General features: G+C 40.7%; 1 protein-coding gene across 1 annotated transcript in view; it reads left to right on the top strand.

Annotated features, from left to right (window-relative positions):
- SNCAIP (synuclein alpha interacting protein) overlaps positions 1-15,388 on the top strand; it is a gene marked incomplete at both ends in the record, with an annotated part of 74,705 nt that extends 59,317 nt beyond the window's left edge. The window contains 4 exons of the mRNA XM_079702211.1: positions 1,499-1,591; positions 2,227-3,295; positions 4,546-4,616; positions 15,304-15,388. Coding sequence (XP_079558337.1) covers positions 1,499-1,591; positions 2,227-3,295; positions 4,546-4,616; positions 15,304-15,388 — 1,318 coding nt within the window. The remainder of the gene's footprint in view (positions 1-1,498; positions 1,592-2,226; positions 3,296-4,545; positions 4,617-15,303) is intronic.
- Between the last annotated feature and the right edge of the window lie 6,075 nt (positions 15,389-21,463).

The raw sequence follows: 21,463 nt of genomic DNA, 5'->3' as shown, positions 1-21,463 counted from the left end.
GTCACTGCACATACTCAACAGCTGTCGGCTGCCTAAATTTAATTCTGTGAGAACAGATTTGGATAATAACCTTCCATCAGCCCCAAATACTCTCCTTTTCTCAGAAGTGGTCAGTCTTGGTCCTAACATTTCATCCCTAAGACCTAAGAAGTCTGTGATCTCATTTTTCTCACTTATTCTGTGACTCACGTACTGAAAACTTAATTGTCTAAAGGAGGAGCCAGCAATCTTTTCCCTAAAGAGTCAGATAATAAATATTTTTGGCTTGTGCACCACATGTTCTGTGTCATAATTACTCAACTCTGCTTTTGTAGCGTGAAATCAGCACTCGATGATATGTAAATGAATATGTATGGCTCTGTTTCAATAAAACTTTATTTACAAAAACAGATGATGGGCTGGATTTGGCCCATAGTCTATTGTCTATAGTTTGCTGACCCTAGTCTCAAGAATGAATAAAAAATAAAAATACGTAAGAGCACTCTACTTTTCCCACTTTGAAATTTGGAACTGCATGTCAAGTTTTTTAGAAAAACATTTAGTGAGGGGTTAAAACAGATGAAGAAAGATTAAAAGGAGGTTAAACTCCTTTTATAGGGTTCTTAGGTGTCAGAGTGAATTATGACACAGTCAAGAAGACTATTTGGAGGCAGTTAAATGGACTGATGACAGAAATCCCAAGTATGAATGGAGAAAAAAAGGACTCTATTCTCTAGATTCGAAAAAAGCCCTCAGAAAGGACTAATCAACTTTTAAGAATAATATATGAGCATGTGAAATATGAATATATAAAAATATGTGAGCATATGTCTAGTATATTAGTCTGCTAGGGCTGCTGTAACAAAGTACCACAAACTGCCTGGCTTAAACAACAGAAATTTATTTTCTCACAGTTCTGAAGGCTAGAAGTCTGAAATCAAGGTGTTGACAAGGTTGGTTCCTTCTGAGGGCTGTGAGGGAGAATCTGTTCTGTGCCTCCCTCCTAGTTTTTGGTGGTTTGCTACCAATCTTTGGCATTCTTTGGCTTGTAAATGAATCACCCTGATCTTTGCCTTCATGTTCACATGATGCTCTCGCTGTGTGTGTCTGTCTCTGTGTCCAAATTTTCCCTTTTCTAAAGGACACTTCATACTGTATACTTTCTACATATATACAAATATATTAGGGAAACTTTTTCTATGCAATAGATATTCAAATATATTATCATTCTTAATAGCTGCCTTCATAGAAATAATTACAAATTATTTACTCAGTCTTATTGATGATCATTTAGGTTATAGTTTTTTTACTAATGTGAATAATGAATATCTTTTTGGGTACTTTTGATTGCATCCTCAGGAAAATTCCTGAATTATAAGGATGAAAATTATGCACATTTGTAAGATTTTTAGATTTATTGCAACTTATCAAAAATTATCATGAAAAAAATTTATACCTGTTAATTTTTGATAGTAGCGATGTGTCAGAGAGCTTATATATTTTGGCTTGTTTTTCCCAGACAGACAATGCAACGTGTCACACTGCAGAACCAGCTCCAACAACTTCTGGAAGCCCAGAAATCAGAGGGCAAATCACTCCTTTCTTCACCCAGGTAATACCAGGAACGTTAGTGGTTAGAATTCTTAACTGTCTTTAATGTGTGAGCCTTCTTTTGGATTTTCTTTTAATATCTTTTAAGAAGATAACAGAAAACATTTTATTCTTATAAAGAGGAATAAAAATGAGCTATCATATGGAGAAAGGCACTGGACCTAGGGTCAGAAGACTTGAGTTTATCTCTGGCTGTGCCATTTCTTCTTTCCAGGACTATAAACAAGTCACTTACTCTTTCAGAGTCTTTTATTTCTTCATCTATGAAATGGAAATAAGGATATGTAGGTTCATAAGGTTGTTGAAGATGGGATTAATTGAGAAAATTTGTGCAAAATTAATGTATAAACAATAAAACAGTAGTTTATTGTAGTTTTATAAAACTATTTATTGTAGTTTTGTAAAACTACAAAAAAATAAATTTTGTAGTCAAAGCAAAAGGTATGAGGCATACTATACTGGTTCTGGTTGCCACCATGGAATGTTTGTAGATTGCTTGAAACAGATATTCATTATTCTTATTTCAGTCTTAGTGATTTGTAAGTTATTAGTGGCATTTAAGCCATGCAGTGATTTGTGGCTGAGTTATTTTAACCCAGTAGGAAGTCATCTCATATGTCCTTCATCCTCTTTCAGTTCACCATCCTCCCCAGCTTCCAGAAAGTCCCAATGGAAATCCCCAGATGCAGATGATGAGCCTATAGGCAAAAGCAAACCAGGAATACAAGAGGGGATTCAAGTTCTTGGAAGCCTGTCTGCATCCAGCCGGGCTAGGGCCAAAGCTAAAGACGACGATTCGGATAAAATCCTACGTCAGTTATTAGGAAAAGATATTTCAGAGAATGTCTGCACCCAGGAAAAGCTATCCTTGGAATTCCAGGATGCTCAGGCTTCTTCTAGAAATTCAAAAAAGACCCCACTGGAGAAGAGGGAACTGAAGTTAGCCAGGCTGAAGCAGCTGATGCAGCGGCCACTGAGTGAGTCTGACACAGACTCCAACAACTCTGAGGACCCCAAGGGCACGCCTGTGAGAAAGGCTGACAGGCCCAGACCACAGCCTGTCGTGGAAAGCGTGGAGAGTATGGACAGCGCGGAAAGCTTACACCTGATGATAAAGAAACACAGCTTGGCATCAGGACGCAGGTTTCCTTTTAGTATCAAGGCCTCCAAATCTCTGGAGGGCCACAGCCCATCCCCCACCTCAGAGAGCAGCGAGCCAGACTTGGAATCCCAGGGTCCAGGCTCGGGAACCGCGGCCCCAAGCCAGCCCTCTGGAGAACTCCCTCAGCCCAGCCCTGACAGCACAGCTGCCCAGAAAGTGGCCACAAGTCCCAAGAGTGCCCTCAAGTCCCCATCTTCCAAGCGCCGGACATCGCAGAACTTGAAACTCAGAGTTACCTTTGAGGAGCCTGTGGTGCAGATGGAGCAAACTAGCCCTGAACTAAATGGAGAGAAGGACCGAGATAAGGGCAGGACCCTCCAGCGGACCTCTGCAAGCAGTGAACCAGGGGATCAACTGAAAAGGCCTTTTGGAACCTTCCGATCCATCATGGAGACGCTAAGTGGCAACCAGAACAATAATAATAACTATCAGGCATCCAACCAGCTGAAGACCTCCACTCTGCCCTTAACCTCACTTGGGAGGAAGACCACAGACAGTAAGGGAAATCCCGGGAGCTCTGCTAGCAAAGGAAAGAATAAGGCGGTGAGTGCTATTTGGAGAATATCCTTTCTGTTCCTTTAAATTAATTATATTGTTCCTAACACTACAGATTGTTGCCCTTGGCCACCTTGAGGGCATCCCCAGGAGAATTCCGGAGGATTCATGAAAAGCCAAATTCATGCATTTCTAATGAGATATGTCGTGTTAGAGTATATTTTGAAAATACTCTAAGAGAGAAAGATTAAACAAATCACAGGAGATTGTATTCTGGTCCCTAAATTTCCCTAAGTAGTTTTGATCCTTGAGAATTAGGAGCCATAGACAGGGAGGCATTTCTACAAGATTAGACTACTAATTGATGTGAAATCAGGCCCTTCTTTGGCACTGACTCTGCAGCAGGAAGCCTTAGTTCTCCTCATGTGACTGAATAGTTTATTCTCAAGCCCAATTAAACAACACATAAATAGAAACTCTGTTTCTAAACTACTCAACTTTGGAAGGACCTTTAGAATGAATACACCACAGGGACCCCCTCATTGGCGTTTTACGACACAAGCCCCTAAGGAAGCTCTAGTGGTCTGAAATGCTTGCCAGCACGCAGGGGACGGCAGAGTACGCCATGAACTACATTGTGTAATTGCATTTGTTGTAAAACCATGCACTATAATCTGGATTTAAATCCAGTGAGTAAGAGATACAAACATCTTTTTAGGCAACATTTCCTGCATGCTCTGTGCATGCCATGCCCTTAAAAAACATGGTATAGCAGCCAAAATGTGAAACTCTCTGAGGAATAGAAGGATCCAGAATATCCATCCTGCTAACCAGAGAGTCACACCATTTATTATTTGCCATAAGGTAAAATCCCATTCCAGTGAGGTCTAAGAACTGTGCAAATTCTTTTTTGCAATACCAAAATCAAGTTTTAGTTAATATCACTCAAATTAACTGAACACCAATTTTAATTACACTGATTTCCACCGAGTTGTCTTTGTTATAAAAGACTTTAGCATATATTTGCTTCAGCTAGAAAAGTCACACTTGTGCCCCAAACACCAGGCCTTTTGGATTAAATATGTCCAAACTTACATTGCTGGAATAAAACTTTTCCAGGTGACTTAAGGGTTCCTCTCGCTCAAGTCAAAGTTCTCAGCAGTTCCCCAGGCTCCTTAAAGTATGTCTGAAGCTTCTACCCTTTAATCTGTCTCCTGCATGCCTTCTGTTTATTGAGACTTGTGCATGTGCTGAGCTTGTTGCATGTGTTCAGATGGTTTTTAATTGCACCTCTCTAGGAGATGTACAACAGCTGCATCAATCTTTCCTCTAACACGCTGATTGAAGAGCATCTGTGTGACTATGCACGGTACGTGGTGCTAGGGGTGTATTGCTCAGCAGTGCCATGCCTTCACTTTGAATTGCATGATCTTTTACATGCCAGTCCTGGAGCACCTTTCCCAGGGGCTGACACCAAGGAAGTAGAAAATTACAACTCTTTCCCCAAATAGAAGAAGGCAGACTTGTAACTGGGCCTTAGAAAGGGAGCCAGTACCCTATTGGAGGGGCTTCAGTCCAGCAGCAGAGGGCAGAGGAATCTACTCAGATCACAAACAGGCTGTGCTTCCCAAGTGACCTTGGCTTTCAGTCTTTGTTTTAATGGAGTCAAGTACCAAGTAAGTATAGAAATGAAATTTCCTGCCATGGGTAGAATGAGTCAACCTCCGATCAGAATCAGAACTTTGAACCAGAGCTGAGGTTTTCCTTCATTGCTGGTTATAGACTGAGAGCTCCTTTAGTCAGCAGTCTGCTGCCCTCAGGAGAAGTGAGGTCCTGCCATGCTGTAGTTGCTCTACCGCAGTGTTTGGAACCGCAATGCTGGTCCATAAGCTGGTCTCTGAGCTCCCACCAACAAAACAATGGCCTTTCTCAAACAGAATGTTTGCGATTCAAAATGTATGGATGGCGTATATAAAAGGATCATCTCCAAGGTCCCCAGTGGCTCAGTCTCCTCTTTGAGCAAAGTCCTTCTTCAGCATGGCTTTCCTTCGTCCCCCAGGGATACACACTCCCTAACTGAGCAGGAAAGAGGAGAGGGCTAAGAAGAGAGCAGCTGACGGGGAGTTAAGTCGGTGAGTGCCTCTTGACAGGTTTATTTCAGAAGAGTTAAACCCCCAACACCCTTTTAAAAGAGACTAATCATTTAAATTAAAAGAAAGCTGTGGCACGCCTTTCAGCACCCTTCCAAAATCCTCCAAAACATTTGTGTGGTTGTGTGTATGTGTATGTATATAATAATTACAGGTACACAAATACAAGTGAATGTGTTGTGAGTATAAATGTTAGTTCAGAATTCTAAGGTGTAAGAAATGTCACTCTCCTTTTTTTTCCCCTCTAAATCACGTTTAATCTGCTCCAGGTCTCCATTCAGGCTGGAGGAAGAGTAAACCTCAGTCATTTTAGGGGGTTCCCCTAGGGGTCTCATTCACTCCATAAGTTGAAGGAAGCACCTTGGAGCTTCAGTATTTACTGGTCACCAGCATTCTGCTTGGGTCAGGCTCAACATGCTGCCTAAGTCTGGGCTGCTTCTGGCCACACTGGGGCAGGGCAGCTTGGCCAGTGCTAAAAGCCCAACGCCTGGGGTGGGAAGGAGATAGAAAAAAATACCCTTTGCCCTCCCAGACACTAGTATTGGTCCACTTCTGTTTCTTCCAACCTATCTTCCCCACCCCTCTGCGTCCCCATCTTAGGTTCTGTCTTCTGGTGCCTGGAAAATTCTGCTTTTGTCCTTAAGCAGAAGTCACGAAAAATACCCTGAGGCAAGGAAGCACAAAGGCTTGGCAAACTCCTTGGGAGGGGGAGGGAGAAAACCTCTCATTTCTTCCAGGTTCCTACAGCACCAATTGTCTTGTTTCTTGTCTGGAAACAAGACAATTAGTATCCCAGTAGATTCTCCTGCCAGATATATTTCATCCTGTCTTCTTACAAGTAAGAGAACAAAGCTGACAATCTACTGTAATAGGATTACAAAAATCAGAACACAAAAGGAGGTTATGAGGTTACTCAGACATCCACAACTGGGTTAACACTTTCCTACCCAGTTTAAGGAACAGTCCTTCTGAAGGCTCAGTTTTGAACCTGTCAGATTCACTGGCTTTATGTATTAACAGAGTTTTCCTTCAGTGATAAACAGAAACCCCAAAATTATAATATTCAATGTAGTTAAATAAACATCCAGACCCCTTCCCCTCCCTACCTTATAAATTAACTTATCCCTTATCATGGCTGTCACTTGGCATGTGTTCTATGGGAAGTGAAAACCCACTAGTTTGTCCATGGCATATGAGGGAAGGTTTCTCTGATTCATCATCACACAGAGGCAGGGAGAACCAGCCCAGTCTGTTCCTTAGATAAAGCAAGGGTAGATGTATCTAGTTGAGATAAAGATTCCTCAGAGAGATGAACTAGCATGGGAATGTGGACATGAAAAATACCTAAGTGATTCTGGTGCCTGCTTCATTTTGCCTGTGGGACCCATAGAAAGGGCATCCCACAGAAAGATGCAAGAAAGAAAGGAACCCAAGTGTCCATCTGTCAGTGATGCCTTTAAATCTTGGCCCAAGAATTTGCTTGAAGGCCACATGGTTCCTCTTGGGAGCAGGGACTGCCCGGGATCATATAACTTTGGAAAGCAATGGCAGTCATTGGGTTGGAGTTGGCTCTAAGCATTATGCTGCTGGTGGCCCTATCAGTACAGCCCTGGGAGAAAGAGTGGGGCAGTGGACCCTTGTTCCAGGCCTATACTGGAATCACATTTTAGTTCCTAAGATATTTTTTTCCCTAGTAAAGTAAAAATAGGGACAATAAATACAACATTTTAAAGAATGTCAGCTCTGTGAGGGGGTTCTGTTTGCTATTTATTTTTCAAAATTGGTCACAGCTTGATAGCAAAGAATCTAAATTTCTTTTCATTGCCCTTTAAAATTAGATTCAACTCTATTACTCTGAATAGCTTTTCCAGTGTGTTTCAACTGCAGAGGATGACTTTGTTTATAACAAGCAAATTTATCTTTACTTTTTCTTATAAAGGACAAGTTGGTCTTGAATTATTACAACTCCAAGGGAATGTTTGCAGTTACTTATTTTAAAATGCCAGTAAGACATTCATTTCCCAGAGTTTAAGTCTATCCAAGATCTGTCACACTTGAAGTGAGCATTGATTCTAGTTACTGATAGGCAGAGGACATTAACCCCTGGCCACCACTGGTCACATCCCCTTTGACCACAGAGGCACTGTAGCCTGAGGGGTTAGCATCAGGAAACCCCTAATCCTAGCACCAACATGAGAGTAGACTCCTTAAAAAGACAGTAAGCAATAAACACCATTAGTGTGGGTTTTACTGCCAAAGAATTAGCCACACTGGGAATTATACATCCGGACCCAAGAGCTAGTAGCCCATATTTTACATAGATGTCAAGATTGTTCAACAGCCACTTCAAAGAGGGTGGTAAGTTTGGCCTGAGTTGATGTGAGGGTATGTCAGTGGTCATCTGCTGTGCCCAATAGGAGGTCAGAGTTCAGGGTACCCCTACCACCAGTGCACACACACGTGCACACACACACACACACACACACACATTTCTGTCCTTATTGTCAGGACATATTACTAAACAGAAAAATGAGCAAAGACATGGAAGACATTGGGAAGGTAGAGGTGAGGCCCTGGCTGAAACCTGTCCCGAGTCGAGCATACCCTCAGCCCCACTGAACAGCATTTCCAGAATCATGATAGAAAATGCAGTCGGCACAAAAAGGAATCCCTGGTAAACAAAGGCATCTTTGCCATCATTTCTCTGGATATAATCAAATAACCACATTTTAATCTTAAATTTTTGATCTTAAAGTATTTTCATAGGTTTTTAAGGATCTTGAAGGGATAATTATATAATTACTTAGTCATAGGTATGTTATCAAGCTAGCTGAGAGTATGTTGATTGCATAGTTCTAGAGTGAATCCCCTGGAGCAGACTGAATCTTACCAATGTAACAGTTCAGAAAAGTTTGTTAGAATGCTAGTACTAAAAGGGCACTGAGTAACGCTATAGACAATTAGAGTTTCTGCCCCAAAACTGTACTTTCAAGTTCTAATCTCTGATCTGAAGTATGTTTTTCTGTGTTTTCATGTCTAATATACTAGCTCTGGGGTCCAGAGCCAATGAGTCAGGAGGAGTACCAAGGTGTACCTGGGGTGACCACCTCTGCTCCAGAAACCCCTAGAGCCTGTCTGGTCTCCTTCCCCTGCACCCTTCCCCATGTTTCCCCGGTGTTCTCTGTTTCTCCTGCCCAACTATTGTCCCGCCCACCCCACCTCTGCCTCCCTAGGGTTCACATTCATTTCAGAGAGAAAACCCTTATTTCATATGGAAGCTTGGTCCCTATGACATGGAGGAAGGAGATCCGAATCTTGAACCATTTCTCCAGATTACATTCATTAAGTGACAGCTTCTCCTTTGAAATGGATCACAATTTTGCATTGTCCTTGGCTGTTGCATAGGAGGATCTTGTGTGTGTAGAAAAGTGCCCATGTTATGGGGGATTGTTAAAATATTCAGATATTTCCAGTGTCTGGGCACAACTTAGCAAACTTTATAAAAGCTGCCAGAGTTTGCAAGATTCATGAGAGCATGACTCACAAATGGAGTTTCTATTCATAAGGTCCTTATACTCTCTGGGAAAAGGAGAAAGGGTGTTCCATCACAGAAAGACAGTAGAACAAGGTTTAGTATCAAAATATAATGAGTTGAGACATAGAAAAAGCAATTGCAACTAAGACCCCATGTTCTATCTTAAAGCACTGCCCTTGGAAGGCAAGAAATAAACATGTAGAACACCCATGAGCTATAGGTAGGAGGGTGTGGGGGGAGTTCTGCCTTGGAAACCAAAATTATCCCACTAGAAATACATTCTTTCAGCATGCTAATCCTGCTTTAAGTGTAGTCCCAAAAGTTATGAACAAACAACTCCCTTCTTCCACCTCCAGCTTCCTTTCCTCCCCCTCCCCAGTCTGGTTTTGAATTGTGTAATTCCAAAGGGGATGAATATAGAACCCGTGTCATATTTGCATCACATGTCTGCCACCACTAGAGTGTCTGCACATTAAAAGAGCTGGGCCAGTCTATAAGCTATCTTAAGGCTGGACTTTTAAAGAAGCAGCAAGTCATTTGAGGTTTAAAAGTATCAGGTAGAGACTGTACTCAAATGCCTTCCAGTACCTTCACTGAGAATATCTGCTCCAACCACAGCCAGTTGGGATTTTCCTTCCCATGCTGAGAACAGTGCAGCTGTATGACTCTCCTGGATGTCAGATCCCTGGATTGCCAGTGCCCTTGTTTCAGTGATGTCCTTAGCAATAAGCCACGCATTTTGCTGGGCCAGAATAAGGCATGTCCCTTCATTCAGCAAGTTCATAATCAAGAGAAAACTAAGAGAGGATACAGTTAAAACATAGTCAACTCGATGAAAGGTACAACTTCCTGACACCGGTGACCCTTGTTGGCACTATCATATCCAAGTCTGTACCCCAATGTCTTATCTTGGTGCCTGGCACATGGTGAGGATTTCAGAATATTTGGAGAGAGAGGGAGAGCTAGAGAGGGAAAAGGAGGAAGAAGAAGGAAAAGAAAACTAAAAAGGATCAAGCCTGTCATCCCACAGAAAGGATGGTATACTCTGTAGAAATCTAGGCCTTTTGATTACAAGTCTACCCTCCTACAGTGAGTTTCATATTGGGTATTTCAAGTATATGTTTTTATTCTTTGAACCAGAATCTCATTTTTTTAGTAGATGGGATTTATAGATATGCTCTCAGTGAAGCTCTGAAGGAGATCACAAAAGTACCTAAGTAAGTCTACCTGTTTTGACTATCACTGGAAAATGTAGTGCCTACGCATGGGCCATTTTAGGCAGAGTCTCTAAATTAGCTTGCCATCTGGTCACCCTGGGCTGTAGAAGTATGGAATCCATGCCTAGATGAGTCAGCAAGTTAGATTATTTGAAAAACTGTTATTTAAATGTAAGCCTTCTTTCCAATTTTGGTCACAGAGAATGTGATTTCATATCCAAAAATGAAATCAAGCAGCAGCAAATTATCTGAATAATTCATGCCAGAATTACCCAAACACTTTTGCCTTTTTTCTTTTTTTTTTTTTTTTTTTGAATACTGGTAATTCAGGACTAAGTAATTGAAGGGTTCAGGGAGACTTGAATCATCCTGATATTATTCAGATAAATGCCTCAAATTAACATTTTACTTGGTATTGACTCAACTCTAATCATGCTGTGTTTTGTCCTGCAGAAAGTGTTTTTAGTGTTTTTGAGCACAGCACCCCTTATAGAAATACTCCATCCATGTCTAAATGATGATGATATTCTTAGACTACAACCTAAGATTTTTTAAGTTTTATTTATTTTTAGTTTAATTTTTTGTCAAAGTGCTATAGGTACATATGATAGTAATGTAGTCTTATAACAAAAACTGGCTGTCCCTGTGCCCAACCTACTCCGTTCTCTATTCCTACTCCCCTGAGTCAACCGCTTGCTTGTCTTTAGGTGTTTTCTCTAGTATTCTGTTATTTCTTTTCTTTTTTTTTAATTTTTGGCTGTGATGGGTGTTTGTTGCTGCACGTGGGCTTTCTCTAGTTGCAGCGAGCGGGGTCTACTCTTCATCACGGTGCACGTGCTTCTCATTGCGGTGGCTTCTCTTGTTGTGGAACGCAGGCTCTAGGCATGCGGGCTTCAGTAGTTGTGGCATGAGGGCTCAGTAGTTGTGGCTCACAGGCGTTAGAGCACAGACTCAGTAGTTGTGGCGCGTGGGCTTAGTTGCTCTGCGGCACATGGGATCTTCCCGGACCAGGACTCAAACCCTTGTCCCTGCGTTGGCAGGCAGATTCTCAACCACTGTGCCACCAGGCAATTCCCTGTATTTCTAAATAACATGCTCATACAGACTTTAAATTTTAGATATTATCTGTACTGTCTATTGGCATCCTACTATAGAAGATAAAAATTATAGCTACCACTTATAAAGCACTTGCCATGTACCAAAGAATATTCCAGGTTCTTCATGCATATTGACTGTTTTAATCTTCACAATGAATGACACAATATGGTAGATACTATTATTATCCAAATTTTGCAGATTGGAAACCAAGGCACAGAGAGATTATATATCTTGCCCAAGGTTACACAGTAACAGTGGTAATAAATTATGTAGCCAGGGTTTCAGCTCAGTCAGTCTGGTTCCAAAATCCATGTTGTCAACAATGAACCAAATTTATCCAGCTCCATTTTGGCAACCAACACTGCCCCCCATTTCCAACACACACACACACACACACACACACACACAAACACACACCTGCTTCGTCTTCCCACCATCAATATAGTTGTATCACTTTTGGGGGTTATAAATTAGCATTTGGTGTTTATTATTATTATGACTATCTAAATATTAATCACAGTGGATCCATGCAGCATACTATTGTTACATTTCCTTACTCATGTAACTTTGTTTTCCTTGGAGATAATAATTTTGATTTTTAAGTTTACAGTTTATTTCCAAACACTCTGCTGGAGACAGAACCCTTCTTTCAGTGCATTCAGACAAATCAGGTACCTCTCGTGTTTCAGTCTGTTCACAGAGACACCGTCTTTCCTCTTACCCAAGTCTGGACTGTGGCTATCTGGCAGTGCCACACAGCTGTCATCTGCAGTTCCCCATATACATCATTCTGGGAATTCCTTTTGCTTCTCTCCTGTGTAGAGCCCTATCTCCTGAATCTATCTTTTCCTCTTTTTTTGGTTTATTCTCTTACTTTAGTAAATATATCTTCCCATCCTATGGAGGTGAAGGGGGTGCTAAAATTTTTGAGGCCTTGCCTGGCTGAAATATCTTTGGTTTGCCCTCATATGGATTAGGAATATTTGGCTGGGTATAGAATTGTGGGTAGGAAACTATTTTCCCTTAGAATCTTGAACACATTATTTCATTTTCCTCAATGTGTCTGTCAAGAAGCTCAATTCCTCTGTAATTGCTAATCCCTTGAAAGCTTTTACGATTTTCTCTTTATCCCCGCTGTTTTGATTTCATGATATTTTGCCATGATTCCATTCTCATTCCTGGGGTGTGGGCACTCAGCCCGCTTTTTAAATCTGGAAACGTACACACTTCAATTCTGGGAAGTGTTTGGTACAATATCTTTGAAAATTTTATCCCCTCCAATTTCTCTGTTCACTTTTCTGGAAATACTATTATTCTAATGTTCAACACATTGAACTAATCCTTTTCTAACTATTTTTTTCTACTTTTCTAACTATTTTCTAACCATTCTTCTGTACTTATCCAAACTTTGGCTTTCTCTAAAAGTTCTTTCTAGAATATTTATTGAACTTTACCTTCCAACCTTTCTAATTTTTTATTTCAGCTATTATAGTGTTAATGTCTAATAAGACTTCGTTGGTTTTCTCTGTTCCTTTTTCATGACATTATATATGCACAATTTATTTAAATTTTACAATCAAATACAAGTGTATATTTTTATCTTTTCTTCCTTTTTACAATAAAGGTGGCATACTGTACACACAGTCTGTCTTCTTGCTTTTTTCCACCTAACACATTGGAGGTCTTTTTTTTTTTTTTTTTTTTTTTTTGGTATGCGGGCCTCTCACTGCTGTGGCCTCTCCCGTTGCGGAGCACAGGCTCCAGACATGCAGGCTCAGCGGCCATGGCTCACGGACCAGCCGCTCCTCGGCATGTGGGATCTTCCCGGACCGGGGCACGAACCCATGTCCCCTGCATCGGCAGGCGGACTCTCAACCACTGCGCCACCTGGGAAGCCCTGGAGGTCTTTATGTATTAGTATAGAGAGAGCTTCGTTATTCTTTTAAATAGCTACATATTATTTCATTGTATGAATGTACTATTTTTAATCCTTTCTACATTTTTATTGAGTCTGGTCTCTTGTTGATTTGTAGCAGCTCTTTATATATTACACATTATAAAAACTGACCCTTTGTGATATGAATTGCAAACATTTTCCCTGGTTTTTCTTTTCTTCTTGTTACAATTTTTTGAAGTTCTCATCACCTCCCTATATTACCTCTATTCACTTTGAATTCTGTTTCTCTGTTTATTTTGGGTTTTGTCTGTCATAGTAGCACTTCCGTCAAAAGTCTGGTGATCCCTGACTCATTCATATTTAGGAACAAGACAATAAAGCTCAATTAGAAGCTCTGGCTTTATGGGTGAGGCTTGTTGACTGGTAGATGTTTCTTCACACAGACTGATTAAGTACTAGGCTCTTTTGTTGGGAAACTCACTAACTGTCAGTATTTGTAGGACTTTTCTTTTGGCAGTTGATTTCTCAAGATAAGGAAACTCCAGTCTCCTTCTAGGGCCTATTAACCTGATTACCAGGAATCTGTAGGTCAAACTAGCAGTAGATGGGTTAATAATTGTGTTCTGTAGGGACTCTCACTTAATCCCATGGTTTCTAGCCCCTTTAGCTGAAATCAGAGTCTCTCTGGTCCATGCCTTGCAAACTGTAACCTCCAGTCTTTCTTCACATTGGGAAAGGGATAGTCACCTGGCTGCACTGGGTCAGGAAGGTAATCTGGGGTATGAACTGCTGCTTCCAAAAAGTTTCAAATAATCTTCCCATTTTCAGCACTCACACAGCACCCACTGTCACTTTCAGAAATTCATGCTACTTCTAGTTCCCGAGTCTTGCAGTGCACATCAGTTTCCTGGCTTCCCTGACTATAGGCTTAGATTTCTGCTTTTCCTGCCTGCTCTGCTAAGTCAGTTCCACATATCGATCCATCCTCCTGTTTCTGAAATATTATTGGCATTTCGTGTGTTATCATCTCCTCTCTCATTTCCCTTTATTCATTTAGGTTGATACTTTTTTATTTCTTTATTCATTTTAGTGTTGTTTTGTAAGAAAGAGATGATAAATCTATATTTTTAATCCATCATGTTTAATTGGAAGTTCCTAAAACATTTTTTAACCAACCAGGTTTTTCTTCCACCCTCTTCCCTTCCTTGCCCATGAACAACTCTCTGAAGTTCTATTCAGATGAATAAATAAAAATAAGAATTAATAGACTACATGGTCTTTGTAAGCAAGTACGATTGTGAGGCCATAAAAACCCCAGGCCACTTGGGGTTCTCCATCCAAATGTGTCTTCACGTGAGCGAGTACCATTCCCAGAAATCGTTTGTTTTTGTCTGGCATAGCAACAAGAAGGAATTTAGTAATATGTAGGCTTGCTCAAACTCAGAAGATAACTCCTCTCTGGAAGATTTATAATGGGACTAATATCTCATGAAAATGAATGCTTCTACCCAGAGGGAAATTCACTTAAAAAGCAAAACTGTTCCCAAGCTTGAGCTGGTACTTCTTTCCATAGGCTTATGAGGTATCAAGTACTGAGGGGAAAACAGCATTATTTTTCCCTAGGTTCTTCTTTTTCCCATAGAGTTACCTACTTGTGCTCATCCAACATGCTACTACTCAGTAATCACACACACAAAGAAAAAGCATTTCCTTTAAATTACTAACACTCAAGCTTACTGGAGAATAAAAGGTGTCACCAGTGAATCCAGTGAATAAAATATAAAAATCTCTTGTTTCCACTCAACCAGCAGTACTATGCTTCCTATTTTGTTTGACTCTGATAAAATTCACTCGACTGTAGAATTTTGCCTGGATTCCAATCAGCATAATTGAGAAATTACTTCCAGGGCCAAATTTAAAGGTGTCCACAAAGTATGTTATTAAGTAACAACATACTTACTAATAAGTATGTTATTACTATTTATTGTTTAAAGAGTGGTTTATATGAAAAGAGAATAATTTGCCTACTGGAATGAAGTATTCTTCAGTGTGGTTTGTGTGAGGATAATTTCCATTTTTGGTGAGCTGTTTAGTGGCGTTGTATTGTAACTTGACCATAGTTTTATCTAATTTTGGCCTATGGTTTTTCTTCCGCTTAGGCATAATGACATCAATAGAAAAATGAAGAAATCCTACAGCATAAAGCACATCGCTGAGCTAGAGTCAAAAGAATTCTTCTTATAAATCACTTTTGTATTATCTCTCATTGCTGCCCTTTGGACACCATTGGAAATGTCTGGACTATCCTCTGTGGAAATAGAATCATGAGAACAGTGCCTCACCAGCAGAAGAATAGACTATCGGGATGCCTTAAATTTATAGCACTAGAGTATATAAGACACATTTTTGGGTGATATTTGTATATATAACTTGTTTTTAAAGAGATGCTGTTTAAAAGCATGGTTGGGCAAATGTATGTTTTTTAAGGTTGATTCAACCTCCCCACAGGACATTCACCAAACCACTGTCACCATTTTGTATTTCATCAACTGCATGGGTGTTTGCTGATGTTGGTTGAACTTCCCTTTCCCCATAACATGGGAAGTTTGGGCTCAGCTTCTCAATGAGACCAGGTCAGTGCTATTGTTTTCTGTTAAGCGTGTTTTTTCTGTCATTTCTACTTTTTGTATAAAGGAAATAAAACAATGTTAACAGCCACCTATAAGCTTGGGGCACTTACCTTCTAATAAATCTGTGATATTCTAATTTCTAAGGGGCTTTAAGAGTATTTTGATGGCTGATATTTTATTTCAGGAACAAACTGCCCAGTTGAGCTGCTTTCCCATAGGGGTCAAATAAAACATTCTAGTTTTCACTAAGTACTAAAGGATCAGACAAGTATATAAAGTAAGTCAGTTCCTTCTGTCTTCTCAGATCGCAGTGTTGACATGAGAAAATACTAATGACAGCTAAGGATTTAGCCCCTTTCTTGGGTCACTTTTTTCTGCCTCTAACACATGACGAGGCCTGTCTAATTCCTTTAGGAGACAGTGTGGAGCCTGAGTTCATAACAGCTCTATTGTTGATGCAGCTCTTTGAATCCATGTAAGAGTAAGTTCCAGATGGTTTTGTCCTATCATGTAAAAATATATTTCTGTTGCAACTTCAAGAGTTTTATTTTCAAAGGGTTGCCATGGCCTGTAAGAGACCTGTCAAATTTTAGTTTGAAAGTAGAATGTATTCTTATCAGTAGGAGGCAGCAGTGTATGCTATTAACAGTTACTAGCAATGTCACTGCAGTCAAACGGGGGCCATTCTGTATCCTGGTGGACAAAATAGGCCAAGGTACTGAATTAGGAGGCGATCTTGCATAGGTGGATCATTTGACAAACTTAGGCTTGATGAGATGCAATGATGTATAGACGAAGGAGCTAATATTAAAGTGCCTTTTATGTACCAGCCATGCTTATTTGTAGGTATTATTACTTCCATTGTATAGATTAGAAAATTAAACTTCAGAAAGTGTCAATCCTGTGTCCAAGGTACTACCACTAGCAATAGCAGAATTGGCTTTGCTACAAGTTTGCTCGTTATCCTCATGACACTATCCATCTGTCCTGTACTACACTCTCTCCTTAGTGTATTGACTAGCACACAGGAAGGGAGGGTTGTGGTGTTGGCTCTACTCCTGGACAACTCTTTGGTCTTAGGCAAGGGACACTGCCTCTTTGATAAATCTGGGAAAGGGGGAGCCTGGCTTACCTACACATCTAGGAGGTAGGTTCCTTCCAACTTATAGAGCAATGTGTCTATGAATTTCGGCCACGTTGCTCTGTCCTTGTTCAGGTCCTGTGAGTTCCTGTCGTCAGAGCCCGGTGCCGTGTGTGGTTCTGCGTTTCTCACATTGTCTTTTCCTCAAATGAGATGCCCTATTCTGATTGTGGCCCCTTGGCTTCCTATGCCCTCTTTGATTGCTTCCTCACATTTCACTGCTCTGTCCTAGAGTTTGAGATTCTACTAGAGAATATATGGCAAGCATATGTGAAATGTGGATTCCTGTGTTTCCTGCTTGGTGTAGAGGAGGTTACACGGGAGTCACATGTGAGCCAGCCTTTGGGACTTAGCCCTAGAATGGGGTCTGCAAAGGACGGAGGCCCAGAGAGCGCTCTCTCTGCCCCCCAGAGGCCCCAGTTTTGTTCTTCGGCAGGCTGTGTTTTTAAACTTGAAAGTTGAAGGGGGCTGGGCATTCTGCAGGGATTTTATGAGCCAGACACAGAGTTCCCAATTAAACACAGCAAAGAAAATGTGAAGAGTTTGAAAGAAAGAGATGCTGCCTTGACCTAGAAAACTCTGGCAATTTGTTTATTGACACTATCATTTTAGATACCACAGTGCTAAGCACAGAAGAACAAAGAATTTTTTAAAAAGGTAAAATAGGGAAGTTGAGCGGAATCAGATGAGCCAGACCACATGACAATGCATTCTATGTTTAATGATGTTGCTAGGACACTAAAAATGCTGGTTCTTAAATCACACATGTACATCTTTACCATCCAAGTTCCTTATGACATGGATGAATTAGATGTGCTTGAAATTAATAGAAATGATGTTTTCCTTACCACAATCTTAGTTTTGTGCAGAATTTTAAAAATGAAAACACAAACTCTTACTTCTTTGTAGAAATCAAGACTCATTTACATGTTAAAGAAAGAGTACGTTTCCTTTTAGTAGGCCCAGCTTTGGGGTCCCGGCCCTCACTCCCTCCCATCGGGCTAGTAAAACGAGTGAAGCTCTATCTGCATGCCTAATTACATACAGCAGAGCTGGGAACTCAGCTCCGCTACAAAAAACTATCACAACATCTGTCAGCATCTTTTAAAGTCTGGCTGTTTTTATGTCACTAAAGGGACTTGTATTGCCAAAGTTCAACACTTCAAATTAAGAATGTTTCTTAAAAAAGATAACAAGATACCAAACCTTCACCGCTTTGAATGGTTTTAATTCCCATTATTAGTATCAAGACCTCAACCCTAATAAGAAAGTTCTAGATGTATATCATGGGGTCAGGAGTGTGGATGAGACTCTGAAAGTTATCTTCAAGAAGCAAATTTTTACAAGTTTTTTTTTTTCCTTAAAGTGTATATTCATAAGCCACATACTGAAAGGTACAGGCTGGAGGAAATGACCATAAAAGAAATATTTAAATAATTCCCTGAAAGACTCTTTGATACAAAATGGGTTAAATGTTATTTCTTCAATAGCCTCCTGTGTGCTTAATGTTAAGTTGATAAAGCAAAGTAAGAATAAGGAATTCATTACAACAGTGTTGATACCATTTCCCCAGATAAAAATGGACTTCGTGCTGTCTATTGCCCATAACTCTGATTTGTTGATCTATCTATGTGTCCTGTGTTATCTCTGGTAACACATTATTCTTTAACTATTGCATAGTTTTATATAACTTTTCAAGCACTTGATTTGTGTCAGCTAATGAGACCATAAGTTTGTTGATCTCAGCAGTCTTTGTCGTTGATCTCAATAGAACCACCTCTCATAGATGGTGGTTAGTGAATATCTACTAGCAATTTTTTCAATATTCTTATATCCATCTCATTTTCTTCTCATTTCTTCCCCATTCATCTTCTTCCACCCCTTCCTCTTCCTCTTTTTCTCTCCGTTTCCTCCCTTGATCTCTCTCCTTCCTGTTTGCTGTCATCTTCTCTCCCTTTTCTTCTCTCTTCTCTGCTCTCAGTTCTCAAGATCTCTAAGCCCTTTATATGGATCTGCCTTAGAAGAAACCTGGCAAAGGAACTGCAGTAAGTAGAAATGTGTTGGACCCATGTTTTCAATGAAAAGTAAATCACCTCTCCCTTCTTGCCAAAGCATGTCAACAGAACACTGATTTTTCTATAAGCTGATGTGGTCAATAACCCAGGATTGATCCATGCCAAGAATCAAGCCCTGTGCTAGGCACTCTCATTGAAAAAAAGAGACCCAGAAGTCAGTATCAACGGTAGAGGGGCTTACAAGGAGAGAGAAGTCTACCAAATTGTGTTTTTGGAGGGACTTATGGGGAAAAAAAGTCTTCTAATTGGTTTATAGCAGTGGTTCTCAAATTTTGCTGCACATTACAATCACCTGGGGAAGCTTTTCCAAATCCGATCCCCAAGCCAAACCTCATAACAAATAAATCCAACTTTCTGGATAAAACCAACATCAGCATTTATAAAAACTGCCCCTGGACTCCAATGCTCAGTCAAGTTTTAAAACCAGTGCCTCAAAGTGTGTTCGGGCACTGTCAGCATTGGCCTCAGCTGGGAGTGTATTAGAAATGCAGAATCTTCCTTCTGGCATTTACCGTAGCCTCTATTTTTAATTTTGTGATGCTGTGATCTATTGAGACAATATTTGAGAAGATAGCGTGACGGAAAAACACCCTTCCTCAAGGAGAGGGGAAGAATGATGTACCCCCTAAACCTGGGATAGGGTATGGAGAAAAGACTACTAGGTGTTCTAGGGAAGTGTCATTGGGAAGTGTCACATAATACTCTTATGTATAATGTGCCCATAAACTGAAAATCAATACTATAGTTTCATATGTAGGAAATTTATAAATCATATAATTATAGAAAGTGAGGCTTCTTTTCTGGATGGGATAGAAGACAGAACAGTAAGTTTTCCATAAAGGATGGGGTCACTGCACTTTTATGTTTAATCATAATGGGGCTAGCTTTTCAATTGTTATTGCCCCAAGTCCTAAAATCTATAGAAGTCAAGTCATCAGAAAACTACCCATCAGTCAATGGCAATAACCAAGATAAAGCACACTGAAACAAAGACTAAAACTCACTCCCCAACCACCGCTGCAGGGGCTCCCCATAATATGCCACCAAGATGCACGATGTATTTTATGACCTCATTACACGGTACAGTGCTATATTGTGTGCCAGATATGTTCCTTTGTTTACACGACATACACACACAGAGTGAACGCCTATCATGTGCACAACTCTGTCCCTAGTGGTGGAAATACAACTGTAAATCTATGGTAATGAAAGCATAGTGCTTTTGATGGAATGTGGAAAGTGGGAGTTAAAATAAATTTGAAAAGTACAGCAATCTGTTGTGATGTTGTGGTCTTACTTATATTTGTATTTTATAAATATATTTTATCTATTCTTTCTGTGGAATGCATTCTTGGAGTTGTTCAGCCAGGTAGGAACAAGGAAGGAAGGAGTTAAATTCTATTATTTGTGGTAGGCAGTGCTATTCCCTTCTCAATACCCTTTCTTCCTAATTGAGAGAAGTCAGTTAAATGTTCTCAGGTAAAATCACTTTCCCAGATGCTCTTGAAATTAGGAATGCCCATGTGACTCAGTTCTGGCCAATGAAAAGTCAGTTGAAATCATGAAGTGGTGCTTTAGAGAATTTTGTGGAGGAAGAAGCTTACCTAGCACTTGTCTTTGCCCCTGTACTTTTCCCTCTGGGGTAGAGCAGCACCTCTTGCAGCCATGAGAACAAAGTCACATGCTGAAAAAGGAAGAAAAGGAAAGAAAAGGCACCTGGTTCCGTGAGCAGCTGCTGTGTAAGCCCTGGACTGTCCTGCATATTATCTAAGTGAGTAAACTAAGTTCTTTTCATTGACCAAGTCACTGATACCCGGCTTCTGGTAGGAGTAGCCAAATATAAAACCTAATTGAGGGATTCCCTGGTGGCGCAGTGGTTGGGAGTCCGCCTGCCGATGCAGGGGGCATGGGTTCGTGGCCCGGTCCGGGAGGATCCCACATGCCGCGGAGCGGCTGGGCCCGTGAGCCATGGGCGCTGGGCCTGCGTGTCTGGAGCCTGTGCTCCGCGGTGGCAGAGGCCACAGCGGTGAGGGGCCTGCGTACCGCAAAAAAAAAAAAAAAAAAGCCTAATTGATGTACTCCTCATACAGAATAAGTAGTATACATCCGATAGTTCGCTGGGATAAAGGTACATTTCACAAATTGTGTTCCATCCACCAGTAGCTCTAGATGTTTGGCTGTGCTTTACAATTAAAGTAGGTTTTGCTAGTTTGGTAAACAGTGCATACAGAATCCCATAACGCATTGTGATGTACCACCTTCAGAAACAAAAGACTCACTCTCCCAGCTGCTGGCAGTGCTACTAGCCCCGGAGCCTTCTCCAAGAATTAGCCTTCTCCAAGAATTGCCCTTGGCTGGAGAGAGGCACCTTGCCTAAGAGCATGCCCCTTCCCAGGGCAGCCTGTATCCAACGACTGGTCAGTGTAGGGGGTTGACACGCTCAGCCCCTCACCCAACTCGAGACAACTCCAGA

This window comes from Hyperoodon ampullatus (assembly GCF_949752795.1).
Source record: "Hyperoodon ampullatus genome assembly, chromosome: 4".
Taxonomy (NCBI): domain Eukaryota; kingdom Metazoa; phylum Chordata; class Mammalia; order Artiodactyla; family Ziphiidae; genus Hyperoodon; species Hyperoodon ampullatus.
Note: the sequence above shows the minus strand (reverse complement) of the source record. Positions and strands in the feature narration are given on the sequence as shown.